This window comes from Piliocolobus tephrosceles, chromosome 21 (genome assembly GCF_002776525.5).
Source record: "Piliocolobus tephrosceles isolate RC106 chromosome 21, ASM277652v3, whole genome shotgun sequence".
In the NCBI taxonomy this organism is placed as follows: domain Eukaryota; kingdom Metazoa; phylum Chordata; class Mammalia; order Primates; family Cercopithecidae; genus Piliocolobus; species Piliocolobus tephrosceles.
This window is the reverse complement of record NC_045454.1, coordinates 41,778,707-41,793,533: the sequence shown is the minus strand read 5'-3', so window position 1 is coordinate 41,793,533 and position 14,827 is coordinate 41,778,707. Positions and strand designations below refer to the sequence as shown.

At 52.6% G+C, this 14,827-nt stretch overlaps 1 protein-coding gene across 1 annotated transcript in view; it reads left to right on the top strand.

The window, feature by feature from the left end:
• LDLR (low density lipoprotein receptor) overlaps positions 1–14,827 on the top strand; it is a 49,695-nt gene that overhangs the window by 18,668 nt on the left and 16,200 nt on the right. Inside the window, exons 3-13 of the mRNA XM_031934724.1 lie at positions 551–931; positions 2,216–2,338; positions 3,043–3,165; positions 5,607–5,726; positions 6,459–6,584; positions 7,991–8,162; positions 8,248–8,475; positions 10,769–10,887; positions 11,832–11,971; positions 13,923–14,064; positions 14,195–14,444. Coding sequence (XP_031790584.1) covers positions 551–931; positions 2,216–2,338; positions 3,043–3,165; positions 5,607–5,726; positions 6,459–6,584; positions 7,991–8,162; positions 8,248–8,475; positions 10,769–10,887; positions 11,832–11,971; positions 13,923–14,064; positions 14,195–14,444 — 1,924 coding nt within the window. The remainder of the gene's footprint in view (positions 1–550; positions 932–2,215; positions 2,339–3,042; positions 3,166–5,606; positions 5,727–6,458; positions 6,585–7,990; positions 8,163–8,247; positions 8,476–10,768; positions 10,888–11,831; positions 11,972–13,922; positions 14,065–14,194; positions 14,445–14,827) is intronic.

The window sequence follows — 14,827 nt, the reverse complement described above, 5'->3', positions numbered from 1 at the left end:
AAAAAAAAAAAAAAAAAAAAAAAAAAAAAATCCCCAGCAAGCCTTTGTCTCCTGGCAGTCAGCTCCTCTCTTGCTGACCTGCTCATTGCTTTCTTGCAAGGTATTATCCTACTTTCTCGAATAAATCTGCGTTTCTTTACCCTCAACTGTCTCCTTTTTTTTTTTTTTTTTTTTTTTTTGAGACCGAGTCTCACTCTATTGCCCAGGCTGGAGTTCAGTGGTGCAGTCTCAGCTCACTGCACCACTGGTCCCAAGCATTTTAGACAAGTGATACTCAACCCAAAATAAGGACAGGAATTCTATAAATGGTGCCACGATCTTGCAGCTCTCAGTTTAACAGCTTTACACCTATTAACGCACCAGTCCTCAGAGCAGTGCTGGGAGATGTGTACAGATGAGGAAACTGAGGCACTGAGAGGGCAGTGGTTACTGCTCCCCAGCCCGCCTCTCCAGGCGCCTGGCCTTTCTGTGGCAGCGTCCCCGACTATGGAATGGGCTAGTGTTGGGAGACTTCACGGTGACGGTGGTCACAGCCCATCCATCCCCGCAGCCCCCAAGACGTGCTCCCAGGACGAGTTTCGCTGCCACGATGGGAAATGCATCTACCGGCAGTTCGTCTGTGACTCAGACCGGGACTGCTTGGACGGCTCGGACGAGGCCTCCTGTCCGGTGCTTACCTGCGGCCCCGCCAGCTTCCAGTGCAACAGCTCCAACTGCATCCCCCAGCTGTGGGCCTGCGACAACGACCCCGACTGCGAAGATGGCTCGGATGAGTGGCCTCAGCGCTGTCAGGGTCTTGAAGTGCCCAAAAGGGACAGTGGCCCCTGCTCGGCCTTCGAGTTCCACTGTCGAAGTAGCGAGTGCATCCACTCCAGCTGGCGCTGTGACGGAGGCCCCGACTGCAAGGACAAGTCTGACGAGGAGAACTGCCGTAAGGACAGGGGCGGGGCCCGGGGCGGGGCCCGGGGCGGGGCGGGGCCCAGGGGCGGGGCGTCCTATCACCTGTCCCTGGGCTCCCCCGGGTGTGGGACTTGTGGTGATTTAGGTGCTGAAATGGATTTCGAACAACATGCCAAGAAAGTGTTCCCATTTCATGTTTTTTTCTTTTTTTTTTTTGAGATGGAGTCTCACTCTGTGATTTTTTTCATCTCTAAATTTCCTGCATCCATGAGGCCCCAGGCAATGGTTCCTGTTGGCTTATTGGGAAATCACTGTTTAGAAGGTGCTGGTTGTTTTTTGTTGTTTGTTTTTGTTTTGAGACGGAGTTTCGCTCTTGTTGCCCAGGCTGCAGTGCAATGGCGCTATCTCGGCTCACTGCAATCTCTGCTTCCCAGGTATAAGTGATTCTCCTGTCTCAGCCTCCCAAGTAGCTCGGATTACAGGCATGCACCACCACATCCAGCTATTTTTGTTGTATTTAGTAGAGATGGGGTTTCACCATGGTAGTCAGGCTGGTCGCAAACTCTTGACCTCAGATGATCCATCTGCCTCAGCCTCCCAAAGTGCTGGGATTACAGGCGTGCACTGCTGCACCCAGCCTCTTTTTGTTTTTTTGAGACAGGGTCTTGCTCTGTCACCCAGGCTGAAGTAAAGTGGCACCATCATGGCTCATTGCGGCCTTGATCTCCTTGGCTCAAGCGATCCTCCCACTTTAGCCTCCCAAGCAATTCAAGCAGTTGAAACTAAGGCTGCACCACCAAACCTGGCCAATTTTTTTTTTTTTTTTTTTTTGAGACAGAGTCTCGCACTGTCACCTGGGCTGGAGTGCAATGGCATGATCTCAGCACACTGCAACTTTCACCTCCAGGATTCAAGCGAATTCTCTGCCTCAGCCTCCCAAGTACCTGGGATTACAGGCACGTGCCACCACGCCCAGCTAATTTTTTGTATTTTTAGTAGAGATGGGGTTTCACTATGTTGGCCAGGATGGTCTCGAACTCCTGACCTTGTGATCTGCCCCCCTCTCAAACTGCTGGGATTACAGGCGTGAGCCACCGTGCCCGGCTTAAGCCTGACCAATTTTTTTGTAGAGACACAGGGGTCTCCCTATGTTGGCCAGACTGGTCTTGAACTCCTGGGCTCAAGCGATCCTCCTGCCTTGGCCTCCAAAATTGTTGGGATTCCAGGTGTGAGCCACTGCACCCGGCTAAAGGCCCTGCTTTTTCTCTGGTTGTCTCTTCTTGAGAAAATCAACACACTCTGTCCTGTTTTTCAGCTGTGGCCACCTGTCGCCCTGACGAATTCCAGTGCTCTGATGGAACCTGCATCCATGGCAGCCGGCAGTGTGACCGGGAATATGACTGCAAGGACATGAGTGATGAAGTTGGCTGCATTAACGGTGAGCGCTGGCCATCTGCTTTCCCATCCCCCATTCTCCGTGCCTTGCTGCTTGCAAATGATTTGTGAAACCAGAGGGTGCTTCCCTGGTCAACTCTGCACCAGCTGTGTGTCTGTGGGCCAGTGACCTGACTTCCCAGAGCCTCACTTCCTTTTTTTTTAGACGGAGCCTCGCTCTGTCACCCAGGTTGGAGTGCTGTGGCGCAATCACAGCTCACGGCAGCCTCTGCCTCTGGGGTTCCAGTGATTCTCCTGCCTCAGCCTCCCGAGTAGCTGAGATTAAAAGCATATGCCACCATGCCAGGCTAATTTTTTGTATTTTTATTAGTGACAGGGTTACACCATGTTGGCCAGGCTGGTCTTGAACTCCTGTCCTCAGGTGATCCACTTGCCTCGGTCTCCCAAAGTGCTGGGATTACAGGTATGAGCCACCACCCCAGGCCTAATTTTTTTGTATTTTTAGTAGAGATGCAGTTTTGCCATATTGCCCAGGCTGGTCTGGAACTCCTGGGCTCAAGCGATCTGCCTGCCTCGGCCTCCCAAAGTGTTGGGATTACAGGCGCAAACCACCATGCCCGATGCGCTTTCTTAATGAATCCATTTGCATGTGTTCTTATGTGAATAAACTATTATATGAATGAGTGCCAAGCAGACTGCAGGTCAGATACACCTGACCTTCCTCCTTCCTCTCTCTGGCTCTCACAGTGACACTCTGCGAAGGGCCCAACAAGTTCAAGTGTCACAGCGGCGAATGCATCAGCCTGGACAAAGTCTGCAACATGGCTAGAGACTGCCAGGACTGGTCAGATGAACCCATCAAGGAGTGTGGTGAGTCTCAGGGTGCAGGCGGCTTGCAGGGTTCGTGGGGAGCCAGGAATGGAACTGAGAAATGAGTGCTGTAGGGTTTTGGGAACTCCACTCTGCCCACCCTGTGCAAAAGGCTCCTTTTTTTTAGAGACAGTCTCGCACCGTCTCCCAGGCTAGAGCACAATGGCGTGATCGTGGCTCCATGCAAGCTCCGCCTACTGGGTTCAAGCGATTCTCCTGCCTCAGCCTCCCAAGTAGCTGGGATTACAGGTGAATGCCACCGTGCTGTACTAATTTCTGTATTTTTAGTAGAGACGGGGTATCACCATGTTGGCCAGGCTGGTCTCGAACTCCTGACCTCAAGTGATCCACCCACCTCCTGAAGTGCTGGGATTACAGGCGTGAGCCACCTTGTCCAGGTGAGGTTTTTTTTACCAACCCTCTGTGGTGGATACTGAAAGACCCTATTAGGATAACTGTACAGTACAGAGAACACAGTGGGCAGTTTTCTCTGTCATATACCAGAGAGGGCTTGGGCACGGTGGCACACTCCTTTAGTCTCAGCTACTCAGAAGGTTGAGGAAGGAGGATCGCTTGGGCCCAGGAGTTGCAGACTGTAGTGAGCTGTGATCACACCAACACACTTTAATCTGGGCAACAGAGTAAGAGACCCTATCTTTAAAAAATGTAAATATTTTGGACACTGTGGGCCATACGGTCTCTGGTGCAGTTTCCCAACATGGCTGTTGGGTGAACACCACCACCCACAGAACGCAAACCAATACATGTGGCTGTGGGCCCAGAAAACGTTATTTATGGACACTGAAATTGGAATTCCATATCACTGTTTTGTGTCAAGAAAATGATTTCCCTTTTTATTTTTATTTTTCTTCTCAAGTATTTAAACATGGAAAAGCCATTTTTAGGCCTGGTGGGATGGTTCACGGCTGTAATCCCAGTACTTTGGGAGGTTGAGGCGGGAAGACCACAAGGTCAGGAGATCAAGACCATCCTGGCTAACATAGTGAAACCTCATCTCTACTAAAAATACAAAAAATTAGCCAGGTGTAGTGGCGCGCGTCTGTAATCCCAGCTGCTCGGGAGGCTGAGGCAGGAGAATCGCTTGAACGCAGGAAGTGGAGGTTGCAGTGAGCCGAGGTCGCACCAACCGCACTCCAGCCTGAACAACGGAGTGAGAGTCCACCTCAAACAAAAAAATGTTTGCTCATGCACGTCTTGAACTCCTGGGCTCAAGCTATCTGCCCGCCTTGGTCTCCCAAAGTTCTGGGATTCCAGGCATGAGCTACAGTGCCCAGACTTTTGTTGTTTTATATACATATATTTAAACTGCAGCAAAAAACATGTAATATAAAATTTACCTCCTTAAACCTTAGTAAGTGCACAGTTCTGTGCCATTAGCACATTCACACTGTTGTACAGCATCACAACCACCATCTCCAGAACTCTTTTTAAAAATTTTTTTTTGTGATGGAGTCTCACTCTGTCACCCAGGCTGGAGTGCAGTGGTGTGATCTCTGTTCACTGCAACCTCCGCCTCCCAGGTTCAAGTGATTCTCCTGCCTAAGCCCCCTGAGTAGCTGGGACTACAGGTGCCCACCACCATGCGTAGCTAAGTTTTGAATTTGTAGTAGAGACGGGGTTTCATCATGTTGGCCAGGCTGGTCTCAAACTCCTGACCTCAAGTGATGCTCCCACCTCGGCCTCCCAAAGTGCTGGGATTACAGGCATGAGCCACTGCGCCTGGCTCCAGAAATCTTTTATCTTCCCAAACTGAAGCTCTGTCCCCATGAAACACTCACTCCCCATCCCCTCCCCAACTCCTGGCACCTACCATTCTACCTTCTGTCTCTGTGAATGTGATGGCTCTAGGGACCTCCTTCGAGTGCAATCAGATAGCATTTTCCTTTTTTGGCTGGCTTATTTTACGGACCAAGTGTGGTGGCTCACGCCTGTAATCCCAGAACTTCAGGAGACCGAGGCAGGCAGATCACCTGAGGTCAGGAATTCGAGACCAGCCTGGCCAAGGTGGTGAAACCCCATCTCTAGTAAAAATACAAAAACTTAGCCGGTTGTGGTGGTGGGTGCCTGTAATCACAGCTATTAGGGAGGCTGAGGCAGGAGAATCACTTGAACCCAGGAGGCAGAGGTTGCAGTGAACCGAGATCGTGCCATTGCACTCCAGCCTGGGCGACAAGAGTGAAACTCCATCTAAAAAAAAAAAAAAAGAGAAAGAGAGAGAGAAACCCCGTCTCTGCTAAAAAATACAAAAAAATTAGTAGTCGGGCATGGTGGCACATGCCTGTAGTCCCAGCTACTCGGGAGGCTGAGGTACGAGAATCACTTGAACCTGGGAGGTGGAGGTTGTAGTGAGCCAAGATTGGCAGCGAAGGGATGGGTGGGGGACTGAGAGTGACCAGTCTGTGTCCCCTGGCCCTGTGCAGGGACCAACGAATGCTTGGACAACAACGGTGGCTGTTCCCACGTCTGCAACGACCTTAAGATCGGCTACGAATGCGTGTGTCCCGACGGCTTCCAGCTGGTGGCCCAGAGAAGATGCGAAGGTGATTCCCGGGTGGGACTGAGCCCTGGGCCTCCTCTGCACTTCCTGACGTGGCGACTAAACCCCTCAGGCCTCAGTTTCCCCATCTGTTAAGCAGGCCTGAAAGCAGTTAGTAGGGCTTCATGAGATTCCACTGGCATGGAAAACTAGCATTGACTGACCAGACGTTCTTGCCTCTGGGGATTAATAATTAAGAAATTTCAGGCCGGGCGCGGTGGCTCACGCCTGTAATCCCAACACTTTGGGAGGCCGAGACGGGCAGATCACCTGAGGTCGGGAGTTCGACACCAGCCTGACCAACATGGAGAAACCCCGTCTCTACTAAAAATACAAAATTAGCTGGGCGTGGTGGCGCACGCCTGTAATCCCAGCTACTCGGGAGGCTGAGGCAGGAGAATCACTTGAATCTGGGAGGTGGAAGTTGCGGTGAGCCGAGATTGTGACATTGCACTCCAACCTGGACCACAAGAGTGAAACTCCGTCAAAAAAAAAAAAAAAAGAGAGAAATTTCAGCTGATACAGCTTCACACTCTTGGTTGGGTTCCTGTGGTGAGTGGTGAGGTCACATCATGGCTGAGGATGACACGTGGCTGTTTCCTTGATTACATCCCCCGAGAGGCCGGGCTGTCCCCTGGCTGCCTTTGAAGGTGTGGGTTTTGGCCTGGGTCCCATTGCTCCGTCTCCAGCCATTGGGGAGGAGTCCCCCCACCAAGCCTCTTTCTCTGCCTCCCAGATATCGATGAGTGTCAGGATCCCGACACCTGCAGCCAGCTCTGCGTGAACCTGGAGGGGAGCTACAAGTGCCAGTGTGAGGAAGGCTTCCAGCTGGACCCCCACACCAAGGCCTGCAAGGCTGTGGGTGAGCATGGGAAGGCGGCAGGTGGGGGTGGCCTCACCCCTTGCAGGCAGAAACGGTGAGCAGTTTCATCATCTGAACTTTGCACAGACTCATATCCCCTGGCCAGGAGGCTGTTTGCTCCCAGGGGCTCTGGCAGGGGAGTCCGCTGCCCCGTTAGGGCTTGGGCTTGCCAGGGATGACTGCATATATCCTGGTTTCTAGGAATATCCAGTTAACGAAACCCTCAGCCCTGCTGGTGGAACAGGAACCGGCTTTCCTTTCAGGGACAACCTGGGGAGTGATTTCAAGGGGTTAAAGAAGGAAAAATGAGCCAGGTGTGGTGCCGCACACCTGTGGTCCCGGCTACTCTGGAGGCTGAGGCAGGAGGATCACTTGAGGCTACTCAGGAGGCTGAGGCGGGAGGATCACTTGAGGCCAGGAGGATTGGCTGATCCTCCCACGTTGGCCTCCGGACTAGCCAGGACCTCAGGTGCATGCCACCATGCCCAGCTAATTTTCATATTTTTAGTAAAGACAGGGTTTCACCATGTTGGCCAGGTTAGTCTTGAATTCCTGAACCCAAGTGATCCTCCTGCCTTGGCCTCCCAAAGTGCTAGGATTACAGACACCACACCTGGCTATTATTATTTTTTAGAGACAGGGTCTTGCTCTGTCTTCCAGCCTGTGGTACAGTGCAGCCTCCATCGTAGCTCACTGCAGCCTTGACCTCCTGGGTTCACGTGATCCTGCTACCTCAGCCTCTGGAGTAGCTGGGACTACTGGCATGTGCCACCGTGCCTGGGTAATTTGTTTTTGTTTTTTTGTGTGTTTTTTTGTTTTTGTTTTTTGGGACAGAGTCTCACTCTGTCACCCAGGCTGGAATGTGGAGTGTGGTGGCACAATCTTGGCTCACTGCAACCTCCACCTCCCAGGTTCAAGCAATTCTCCTGCCTCACCCTTCCAAGTATCTGGGATTACAGGTTCCCGTTACCAAATGTGGCTAGTTTTTGTATGTTTAGTAGAGATGGGGTTTCACCACGTTGGTCAGGCTGGTCTCAAACTCCTGACATGAAGTGATTCACCCACCTCAGCCTCCCAAAGTGTTGGGATTACAGGCTTGAGCCACCGTGCCTGGCCTAATTTTTTTTTTTTTTTTTTTGTGGCAATAAAGTCTCATTGTGTTACCCATGCTAGCCTTACACTCCCAGAAAAAGTGATCCTCCTCCCTCGGCCTCCCAAAGTGCTGGGATTGCAGGTGGGCGCCACTGTGCCTGTAACCATCAGGAGGTTCTTTTCCACCCTGTTTTTCTGGGTGCCTCCTCTGGCTCAGCTGCACCCTGCAGGGTGACACGAGGGGATGGGGAGGCACTCTTGGTTCCATCGCTGGGTTCCCTCTGCCCCCCTGACCTTGCTCCCCGGGTCCCCAGGCTCCATCGCCTACCTCATCTTCACCAACCGGCACGAGGTCAGGAAGATGACGCTGGACCGGAGTGAGTACACCAGCCTCATCCCCAACCTGAGGAACGTGGTCGCTCTGGACACGGAGGTGGCCAGCAATAGAATCTACTGGTCTGACCTGTCCCAGAGAATGATCTACAGGTGAGCGTCGCCCCTGCCTGCAGCCTTGGCCCACAGGTGAGACGAGGGCTCCTGGCCCTGACGCCCTCCTCTCCTCCTGCCTCAGCACCCAGCTTGACAGAGCCCACGGCGTCTCCTCCTACGACACCGTCATCAGCAGGGACCTCCAGGCCCCCGACGGGCTGGCTGTGGACTGGATCCACAGCAACATCTACTGGACGGACTCTGTCCTGGGCACTGTCTCGGTTGCGGATACCAAGGGTGTGAAGAGGAAAACGTTATTCAGAGAGAACGGCTCTAAGCCAAGGGCCATCGTGGTGGATCCTGTTCATGGGTGTGTATCCACGACGCTGAGGGATGCAGAGGGAAGGGAGGGAGCAGGAAGGGGTTTCAGGAACTGGTTAGTGGGCTGGGCATCGTGGCTCAAAGTGTCTGTAATCCCAGCACTTTGGGAGGCTGAGGAGGGTGGATCATCTGAGGTCGAGAGTTCAAGACCAGCCTGACCAACATGGTGAAACCTCATCTCTACTAAAAATACAAAAATTAGCCGGGTGTGGTGGCAAGCACCTGTAATCCCAGCTGCTCGGGAGGCTGAGGCGGGAGAATCATTTGAACCCAGGAGGCGGAGGTTGCGGTGAGCCAAGACAGCCCTGCTGCACTCCAGCCTGGGTGACAGAGCGAGACTCCGTCTCAAACAAACTAATAAAAAAAGAACCGGTTAGTGGTTAGTGGCTAGTGGCTAGTGGCTAGTGGCTAGGCCCCAGAATGGTATCTTCCAAGCCCGTGGCTGACTCAGCAGCTCCTGGGGCAAAGACACTCTGACCTCTGTCCCCTGGCAGGAAGCATCGCCTCTGCCACCTGCCTGGCGTACTCTGTACCTGTCAGGTGACCTCTGCCACCTGAGCACGTGAGAGGTGGCATCTCAGTTTCAGTGAGGCGCTGACAAGCCGGGATGCACACTGTCCTCACAGCTGCCATCAAGAGGTGAATATTCGGTCTCGGGCAGAGATCACTGGAGAAGGCACACTCGGTGTCCGGAAGGGAAAGCAGGGAAGAGAGCATCATTTAGATGGAACAGAACTTGCTTGTGGGTGAAGGTGGGCCCGCTAGGGCCAGTGTCCCTTTTTATTTTTATTTATTTATTTATTTATTTTTTGAGACGAAGTCTCGCTCTGTTGCCCAGGCTGGAGTGCAGTGGCCGGATCTCAGCTCACTGCAAGCTCCGCCTTCTGGGTTCACGCCATTCTCCTGCCTCAGCCTCCGGAGTAGCTGGGACTACAGGCGCCCGCCACCTCGCCCGGCTAGTGTTTTGTATTTTTAGTAGAGACGGGGTTTCACCGTGTTAGCCAGGATGGTCTCGATCTCCTGACCTCGTGATCCGCCCGTCTCGGCCTCCCAAAGTGCTGGGATTACAGGCTTGAGCCACCGCGCCCGGCCTATTTATTTTTTTTTGAGACAGAGTCTTGCTCTGTCGCCCAGGCTGGAGTGCAGTGGGCCGACCTAGGCTCACTGCAAGCTCCGCCTCCCAAGTTCATGACATTCTCCTGCCTCAGCCTCCCAAGTAGCTGGGACTACAGGCACCCGCCACCAAGCCCGGCTAGTTTTTTGTATTTTTAGTAGAGACAGGGTTTCACTGTGTTAGCCAGGATGGTCTCAATCTCCTGACCTCGTGATCCGCCCGCCTCGGCCTCTCAAAGTGTTGGGATTACAGGCGGGAGCCACTGCGCCCGGCCCCCTTTTTATTTTTTATTTTTTGAGGCAGAGTCTTGCTCTGTCACCCAGGCTAGATTGCAGTGGCAAGATCTTGGCTCACTGCAGACTCCACCTCCCAGGTTCAAGTGATTCTCCTGCCTCAACCTCCCAACTAATTGGGATTACAAGCATCCACCACCACACCTGGCTAATTTTGTATTATCAGTAGAGACTGGGTTTCACCATGTTGGCTAGGCTGGTCTTGAATGCTTAGCCTCAAGTAATCCGCCCACCTCAGCCTCCCAAAGAGCAGGGATTACAGGTGTGAGCCACTATGCCCAACCCAACCCTGGATCTCTTTTAAACAAGCCAATGCTCACTGTGGCCACAGAACAATGGGTGGGGTACATGTGGCCCACGCGAGTCATTGTGCGTGGCTTGTGTTCTTGTGTTTCTTCCTTTCTTTTTCTTTCGAGGTAGCGTCTCAGTCTGCCACCCAGGCTGGAGTACAGTGGTGTGATCATAGCTCACTGTAGCCTCAGCTTCCTGGGCTCAAACGATCCTCTGATTTCAGCCTCCTGGGCCTGGCCAGCGTGTGAAACCCCGCCTCTCCTAAAAATACAAAAGTGTAGCCAGGTGTGGTGGTGCTTGCCTGAAATCCCAGCTACTCCGGAGGCTGAGGCAGGAGAATCGCTTGAACCTGGAAGGTGGAGGTCGCAGCGAGCCGAGATTGTGCCACAGAACTCCAGCCTGGGAGACAGAGACAGACTCTGTTTCAAAAAAACCCCAAACAAACCATATTTGGAGTTTGGGGTTCCCAGCAGGGCTATTTCCCAAGCCTGAGCCTGGCTGTTTCTGCCAGAATTCGTTGCACGTGTTGGCTGGGATCCGCCCCCACCCTCCAGCCTCACAGCTATTCTCTGCCCTCCCACCAGCTTCATGTACTGGACTGACTGGGGAACTCCCGCCAAGATCAAGAAAGGGGGCCTGAACGGTGTGGACATCTACTCGCTGGTGACCGAGAACATTCAGTGGCCCAATGGCATCACCCTAGGTATGTTCGCAGGACGGCTGTCCCAGCCAGGGCCGGGCACAGGCTGAAGGACGGACGGGGTCGCCAGGTGGCTCTGGGACAAGCCCAAGCTGCTCCCTGAAGGTGTCCCTCTTTATTTTCTTTGTTTTTTTTTTTTTTTGAGGTGGAGTCTCGCTCTGTCACCCGGGCTGGAGTGCAGTGGCCGGATCTCAGCTCACTGCAAGCTCTGCCTCCCGAATTTACGCCATTCTCCTGCCTCAGCCTCCCGAGTAGCTGGGACTACAAGCGCCTGCCGCTTCGCCCGGCTAGTTTTTTTTGTATTTTTAGTAGAGACGGGGTTTCACCGTGTTAGCCAGGATGGTCTCAATCTCCTGACCTCGTGATCCGCCCGTCTCGGCCTCCCAAAGTGCTGGGATTACAGGCTTGAGCCACCGCGCCCGGCTTGTTTTTTCTTTTTTTGAGATGAGGTCTTGGTCTGTCACCCAGGCTGGAGTGCAGTGGCGCAATCGTAGCTCACTGCAGCCTCCACCTCCCAGACTCAAGTGATCCTCCTGCCTCACCCTCCTGAGTAGCTGAGACTACAGACACGTGCCACCACGCAGACTAATTTTATTTTAGTTTTGGGAAGGGACAAAGTCTTGTTATGTTGGCCTGGCTGGTCTCAAACTCCAGGGTGCAAGCGTCCCTCCCACCTCCGTCTTCCAAACGGCTAAGATGATAGGCGTGGGCCGCCAAACCCAGCCTCCCTGAAGTTTTTCTGACCTGCAGCTCCCCTACCTGCCGGTTGGAGACGGCGTCACAGGGGAGGGGTTCAGGCTCACACATGGTTGGAGCTGCCTCTCCAGGTACTTCTCTGCCGGGTCCCTGGGGGGTTCTTCCTGCCCGGATCAGCGTGGCCAGGCCCACAGGCCCCTCTGGGACTGGTATCCGCACGTGACCTCTCCTTATCCACTTGCGTGTTCTAGATTTCCCCAGTGGCCGCCTCTACTGGGTTGACTCTAAACTTCACTCCATCTCAAGCATCGACGTCAACGGGGGCAACCGGAAGACCGTCTTGGAGGACGAAAAGAGGCTGGCCCACCCCTTCTCCTTGGCCATCTTTGAGGTACGGCTTACGTACGAGATGCAAGTACTTAGATGGCAGATAGACACAGACTGTGTAGATCACTCAAGCCAAGACGAATGCGGAAAACTGATCGTGACTAGGGGGAGGTCTTAGACCTGAGTTATTTCTATTTTCTTTCTATTTTTTTTTTGAGACGGAGTTTTGCTCTTGTTGCCCAGGCTGGAGTGCAATGGTGTGATCTCAGCTCACCGCAACCTCCACCTCCCAGGTTCAAGCGATTCTCCTGTCTCAGGCTGCCCAATAGCTGGGATTATAGGCATGGACCACCATGCCCGGCTAATTTTGTATTTTTAGTAGAGACAGGATTTCTCCATGTTGGCCCAGGCTGGTCTCGAACTCCCGACCTCAGGTGATCCGCCTGCCTTGGCCTCCCAAAGTGCTGGGATTACAGGCGTGAGCCACCGCCTGGTGCTTTGTATTCTTTTTACTGAGAGCGGTGAAAGGCAGTGATCCTCGGTCACGTGTGATCTTGGCTCTCAGGGCACATCTGGCAATTTCTAGAGATGTTTTGGTTATCACAAGTCGACGGGGAAGACTGTTGGCATGTAGTGGGTAGAGGCCAGTGACGTCGCTGAACGCCCAGAACAGGGAAGTAGCCGGCCCTAGATAGAGCCACGGCGGGGAAACCTGCTCTAAGGAAATGGCATTATTTTATATAACCCCACGTTCCTGGCAGCATGATTACCAAGAGCCAAAAGTGGAGTCCTCCCGGGTGTGTTCGTCCATTTGCATTTTAGTAAAGGAATAGCTGAGGCTGGGTAATTTATAAAGAAAAGAGGTTTAAACTGGGCACGGCAACCTGCGCCTATAATCCCAGAACTTTGGGAGGCTGAGGCAGGAGGATCACTTGAGTCCAGGAGTGCGAGACCAGCCTGGCCAACATGATGAAACCCTGTCTCTACAAAAAAATACAAAAAGTAGCCAGGTGTGGTGGCACCTGTAATCCCAGGTTCTCGAGAGACCGAGGCGTGAGAATTGCTTGACCCCAGGAAGTGGAAGCTGCAGTGAGCTGAGATTGTGGCCACTGCACTCCAGCCTGGGCGACGGAGTGGGACTCTGTCTGGAAAAAAAAAAGAAAAAGAAAAGAAAAAAGTTCTGGAAATGGATGGTGGTGATGGTGATACTTGCAAAACAGTGTGAATCTGCTTAAGGCCATTGAACTATGCACTTACAAATAGCTGAGATGGTACATTTTATGTTATGTATATTTTTACCACAATTAAAAACTAGTTGTGGGCCAGGCATGGTGGCTTACGCCTGTAATCCCAGCACTTTGGGAGGTCGAGGGAGATGGATCATGAGGTCAGGAGTTCGAGACTGGCCAGGCCAACATGGTAAAACCCCATCTCTACTAAAAATACAAAAAATAGCCAGGTGTGGTGGCACATGCCTGTAATCCCAGCTACTCGGGAGGCTGAGGCAGGAGAGCCGCTTGAACCTGGGAGGCTAAGATTGCAGTGAGCCGAAATTGTGCCACTGCACTCCAGCCTGGGTGACAGAGCAAGACTTAGTCTCAAAAACAAAAAAAAAAGGCTAGCTGTGGGTGAGGCATGGTGGCTCATGCCTGTAATCCCAGCACTTTGGGAGACCGAGGCAGGTGGATAGCCTGAGGTCAGGAGTTTGAATCCAGCCTGGCCAACATGGTGAAATCCCATCTCTACTAAAAATACAAAAAATTAGCCAGGTGTGGTGGCATGTGCTCATAATCCCAGTTACTCGGGAGGCTGAAGCAGGAGAATCGTTTGAACCCGGGAGGTGGAGGTTGCATTGAGCCGAGATTGGGCCACTGTACTCCAGCCTGGGTAACAAGAGTGAAACTCTGTCTCAAAAAGCAAACAAACAAACAAAAAAACTAGTTGTGGAGAAAGGGTGGCCTGTGTCTCATCCCAGTGTTTAATGGGATTTGTCATCTTCTTTGCTGCCTGTTTAGGACAAAGTATTTTGGACAGATATCATCAACGAAGCCATTTTCAGTGCCAACCGCCTCACAGGTTCCGACGTCAATTTGTTGGCCGAAAACCTACTGTCCCCAGAGGATATGGTCCTCTTCCACAACCTCACCCAGCCAAGAGGTAAGCGTGGGTTAGCCCCACCCCCCACCTTGAAACCTCCTTGTGGAAACTCTGGAATGTTCTGGAAATTTCTGGAATCTTCTAGTCTGATGATCTCGTTCCTGCCCTGACTCCGCTTCTTCTGCCCCAGGAGTGAACTGGTGTGAGAGGACCACGCTGAGCAATGGCGGCTGCCAGTATCTGTGCCTCCCTGCCCCACAGATCAACCCCCAGTCGCCCAAGTTTACCTGCGCCTGCCCGGACGGCATGCTGCTGGCCAAGGACATGAGGAGCTGCCTCACAGGTGCGGCACACGCCTTGTTTCTGTGTCCTGTGTCCTCCAACTGCCCCCTCCTGAGCCTCTCTCTGTTTCTCTGTGAAATGGGTACCTCTAAGTCATTGTGAGGACTCGTGAGTCGGGATAACCATACTTTTCTTTTCTTGGATGGACACACCAGCACGGGGCTGGACATTTTCCCAGTTCCCCTTTGATGCCTGGTTTCCTCTTTCCCGGACCCCTGAAGAGGTGATGTGATTTCTGACAAGGGCCCTGAGGGAGGAAATGGTCCCCTTTGTTGACTTTTATTTCTCTTTTTTGAGATTTGCTCTGTCACCCAGGCTGGAGTGCAGTGGTGCCATCTTGGCTCACTGCTGCCTCTCTTACTGGGTTCAAGCAATTCTCTTGCCTCAGCCTCCCAAGTAGCTGGGATTACAGGCGTGCACCACCACGCTTGGCTAATTTTTGTATTTTTGTTATTTTTTATTTATTTTTTTGTTTGTTTGT